The following is a 5,000-nucleotide window of genomic DNA, read 5'->3' as shown; positions in this document are numbered from 1 at the left end:
AGTCGCTGGAGTAGTACTGGAAGGGCACCCACGTCTTGCCGTAGTCTACGCTCTTGTAGATGCCCATGGAGTCCGGGCGGGCGGAGCAGAACTGCAGCGAGATGTAGGTCAGCTCGTACTTCTTGTTCAGGCTCAGCTTGAGCGTCACGTTCTGCGGGTACTGCACGAAAGGCTCGGACATCCAGCAGGTCAGGTTGTTGGGGTTGTTCAGGTCCGTCAGGTAGGCGGCCGGGTGGCGCCTCTTCGGGTGGCTGTCGTCGCAGATGAAGCAGTTCCGCCGGATCTGACCGCTGTTGTCGGCGCTGGATTTGCAGTAGCGGGACGGGGGAGAACCGCAAGTGCTGGAGGCCACGACTTCCTTACTGAACGCGGCGTTGACAAAGTCCGGGATGCAGCGCTTGGGTTTGCTGCTCTCGTCGAAGCAGGGGTCTGGGGGCGCCTGCTGGGAGGCGAAGAGGTTCCTGAACTGTTGGGCCTTCACCAGAGAGGGCCAGCACAGCAGGGTGAACGTCAAGGCCACCAGCACCACACTCCTCACACCACGAAACTGGGAGCCGGGTCTGAAAGGGGACAGGGACTGCGGGGGGAAGGTGTTTGCAGCACACATGGTGGAATGTTTTACCGTCAGTACTCCTCCTCCCGTGATGGGTTCTTCGTCCTCCCAGAAAAAAAAGAACAGAAAAAGAAGGCGGCGTTCTTCGTCTTGCTGTCAATGGCCAAACAAAATATCTCTACTCACTTCTCTCTCTCTATCTCCTTTCCTACCAGTTCCCACAGGGCTTCTTCCGTGGTTTAGCGAGCAGTTACACTTTCCTCTTCCTTCTTCTTCTTCTTCTTCTTGTGCTTCACATGTTCGGGGAGTTCGGGAGCAGAGGAAGATAGGGGGGTGTGGGTTCTGGTGAAGGGAATCTAGGTGATGGGTTTTTCAGTCGTGCCGATCTTTTCAATGCGGGCCGGCGGTGTCTGAGGCAGGAGCGGTGATGGCTGTAACAGACCACAGTGCAGTCAGCAGATCCGACGCTCCTGACAGCATGCCCACGTGGGCTGCACGCGCGCGCACACAAACACACGCACTCATTCGCACACACACGCACGCATACACGCACACTCAAACATGCACGCGCACATGCACACGCACGTGTACATCAGTTATGTTTTGATGAGTGCTCACATATCACACACACAAACACATATAGGCTATGTGTGTGTGTGTGTGCGCGCACACACACACACACACACACACACACGCTCACAGACAAACAGACACACAAACACACATAGACACACCCCCCCCCCCCCCCCCCACATACACACAAATACAAACACGCATGCACATCCATGATCATGTTTGAATTAAAGTGTTCATTGTGTGTTATATAACACATATGCACACATAGAAACGCACGCACGCCCACACACATACACTTATGCACACAAATATGCACATGCAGAGACATGTACATGTACACACACGCGCGCGTGCGCACGGCACATACAGACACAAGTAAATAATTTCGTTTGGTGAGTGTAAAAGTTTCCACTATAAACAATAACGATTTTTTTTCAAAAACTACCAAAAGCAAGAAATGATCACAGAGACAAAAAGGGAATGATTTTGATGTTTCTTTTAAGTAAAAAACAAAAAAGCAAACAAACAAAAAGAAATAACGGTTTAATCATGAAATGAGACAAACAGAGCCCCCTTTCATACATACATGCATGCATACATATATGCTTTGGAAACAAAATAATGTTTTAAAATTTCTTTCAAAGAAAAGAGCATTCCGATCTCCGGGCACATCACAAGATATACAGACATGAGTACATGTATTTTTCTATCCATGCATCTGTGCTTTTACGTGATTGTTCACACTGACCTACGTACATACGTACTAACACACACATGCATGTATGCACGCTTACGCAATTAATGGCAGTTTGGTCTAAAAAAAGACTTCGTTGGTTAAACTAATATTGCTTATATCATTTATTGTTGGTCCATATTTTACCATCTGAATCAGTCGATGATATGGTCAGATTGCCACGATGACCACTAGCCACGGAAACCTCAGCGGTGGCCGAATGATAATACATCCGACAAGAAAGCGAGTGTTTACGAGTTCGTTTCCCACAGACTTTAACTGCCCCCCTCCACCGGATTGAGCGGTGGTCTTGGTGCTAGTCATTCGAAGGATGACATGATGAACCGAATCCTGCGTGCAGTATGCATTTAACGCACGTAAGTGACCTTCTTGAGGTGTTCCAATCTGCATACAGACAGAATCACAGTACTGAGACAGCCATTTTTACACATGTCTAACACACTATTGTCTTGTGCAGACAATAATAATAATAATGGTATTTATATAGCGCTGGATCTTGTGCAGAGACAAATCAAAGCGCTTTCGCACCAGTCATTCACACGCATGCATAACTCTAAAACTGTAGAAACTAAAGACAAGGAAGGGCAGGCAAGGGAGGCTATTTTGGGAAAGACTTGAAAGAGCTGAGTGTGGAGACTTGACGAAGCGAAAGAGGAAGATCATTCCAATCGCAAGGTCCAGAAACAGAGAAAGAACGGCGGCCAACAGTCGAGTGTTTGAATCTGGTTATGCGTAAACAGAGTGGATCCGAAGCCGATCGTAGTGAGCGAGATGGAGTGTAGAGGTGAAGGCAGCCGCAGAGATAGGAAGGGGCAGTTTTGTGACTGCATCTATAACATAGAGTGCTGATCTTGTACTTTATTCGGTGTGAACAGGGAGCCAGTGGAGATGTTGCAAAAGAGGAGTGATGTGCTCAGATCTTTTCTTTCTGAGGACGAGTCGGGCAGCAGAGTTTGTATGCGCTGAAGGGGCTGAATGGATGAAGCAGGCAGACCAGACAATAGAGAGTTACAGTAGTCAAGGCGAGAGAGAATGAGAGAAACGACAAGTCTAGATGCTGCGTCAGTGGACAGATATTTCCGGACGGCACTGATGCGCCGCAGTTGACAGTAGCAGGACTGACATGAAGTCTCAATTCTGTGTCTGCTCGATCTCTCGACAGCTTTTGACACAATAGATCACGATATTCTTCTCAATCGTCTTCATCGTACTTTTGGAATCTCTGGCACAGCCCTCACTTGGTTCAAATCTTATCTTTCCAGTCTCACTCAAAGAGTGTTCTTCTTAAGTTCTCATTCTGAATTCAGACCTCTTCCTGTTCGATATGGTGTTCCCCAAGGTTCAGTACTTGGTCTGTATACTCATCCACTGTCCTACATAATAATAATAATAATAATAGCAATAATAATAATAATAATAATAATGGTATTTATATAGCGCTGAATCTTATGCATAGACAAATCAAAGCGCTTTCACACCAGTTATTCACACGCATGCATAACTCTAAGACTGGAGAAACTGAAGACAAGGAAGAGGCAGGGAAGGGAGGCTATTTTGGGAAGAGGTGGGTTTTAAGGCCAGACTTGAAAGAGCTGAGTGTGGAGACTTGACGAAGCGAAAGAAGAAGTTCATTCCAATTGCAAGGTCCAGAGACACAGAAAGAACGGCATCAGTAAACATCAATGTGATTTTCACAAGTTCACAGATGACACATAACTCACAAAAGCTTCTTCCCCAAGTTCCTTTACTATTTTCGCAAAAACATAGAGACGTGCATTGTTGTAGTAAAGAATGGATGCTGACTAACAAGCTCAGACTCAATTATGTCAAGAGAGAAGCCATGCTTGTAGACTCTAGGTCTGTCCTTAGTCATGTTTCGGACCATACCTCGACGGTCTGCAATGCTGTTGTCAACTTTCAAAATTCTGTCAGAAACCTGGGTGCATATTTTGATTCAGTTCTGGCGATGCATGACTATGTCAGTAATTTATGTAAAACTACAAACTTCCAGCTAAGAAAAATCCGTACCATTCGACCATATCTGACTGTTGAAGCAACCTCTCCGCTTGTCTGTTCCTTGAGACTCAGTCGCATTGACTACTGCAATTCACCCACTCGCTGGTCTGCCCTCTGATCTGATATCACGCCTTCAGATGATCATGAACAATGCTGCCAGAGTCATTTTCAAAAAGCCCCCCAAAAGATCATGTTACACCTCTCTTGCATCAACATCAACTTGGTAGCCCATTCAATACAGAAATCAATACAAAACTGCCATATTAGCTTATCGCTACTTTGAAGGCTCTCTCCCATCTTACTTAACTTCTGTCCTTCACACATACTCTCAGGTCTTCTGGAGAAAGGCAAGGGACTTTCAGTATCAAGCACCTTGTGGCTGGAATTCTCTTTCTCTAGGAACTCCGGCACCCATCAACTCTGTCCTCTTTCAGAGGAAATCTTAAAACCCACCAGTTCAAAATGGCCTTTCGATGTGACGAAGCATTGTCCCTTGTATGTCTCCTCCCACCCTCTGCACTCCTGAGTCCCCTCTCCATTGGTGTATTCCTGTGGTGCGTGTGTTGTGGGTCAGTGTTTGCTCTGTGTGTGTGTGTGTGTGTGTGTGTGTGTGTGTGTGTGTGTGTGTGTGTGTGTGTGTGTGTGTGTGTGTGTGTGTTGTGGGTCAGTATTTGCTGTGTGTGCGTGTGGTGGGGGGGGGGGGGGGGGAGGTGGGCGGGGTGGGGGTGGGGGGGTGGGGGGCTTTGTGCCTTTTTCCTGTGATCACTCATATCTGCAATTTGTTGTATTGGTGTATATATATGTTTTTCCACTTCTATGTCCTCATGTGCTCGTGTGTGGTATACACTGTTGTATATGTATTAATTCATTTGAGGCGCTTTGAGCCCATCATATGGGGAGTTTGCGCCATGTAAGTACAAGATATTATTATTATTATTATTATTTTATTGTTGTTATCATCATCATCATCATCATCATCATCAAAAGTACTCGCGGCAACAAAAGGGTCGTATCTGGAAAAATTCTTTTGAAAAACCCAGTTTGGTGGTGAAACATATATACACTTGTGGGGAGAAAGGGAAAACAAAGAGTGGCGCTGCA

The 5,000-nt window shown here is 46.3% G+C and overlaps 1 protein-coding gene across 2 annotated transcripts in view; it reads right to left on the bottom strand.

The window, feature by feature from the left end:
* The window catches only part of LOC143283544 (netrin-1-like), a 151,383-nt gene that overhangs the window by 140,955 nt on the left and 5,428 nt on the right, over positions 1–5,000 (bottom strand). For both annotated transcript variants that reach the window (XM_076589792.1, XM_076589798.1), the window contains exon 2: positions 1–984. This exon is cut by the window's left edge and continues 474 nt beyond it. In XM_076589792.1, the coding sequence (XP_076445907.1) occupies positions 1–607 (607 nt within the window). In that variant the 5' untranslated portion in view covers positions 608–984. The remainder of the gene's footprint in view (positions 985–5,000) is intronic.

The sequence above is a fragment of the Babylonia areolata genome, chromosome 1, assembly GCF_041734735.1.
Source record: "Babylonia areolata isolate BAREFJ2019XMU chromosome 1, ASM4173473v1, whole genome shotgun sequence".
Lineage (NCBI taxonomy): Eukaryota > Metazoa > Mollusca > Gastropoda > Neogastropoda > Buccinidae > Babylonia > Babylonia areolata.
The sequence above is the reverse complement of the archived record's forward strand: the minus strand, read 5'-3'. Positions and strand labels throughout refer to the sequence as shown.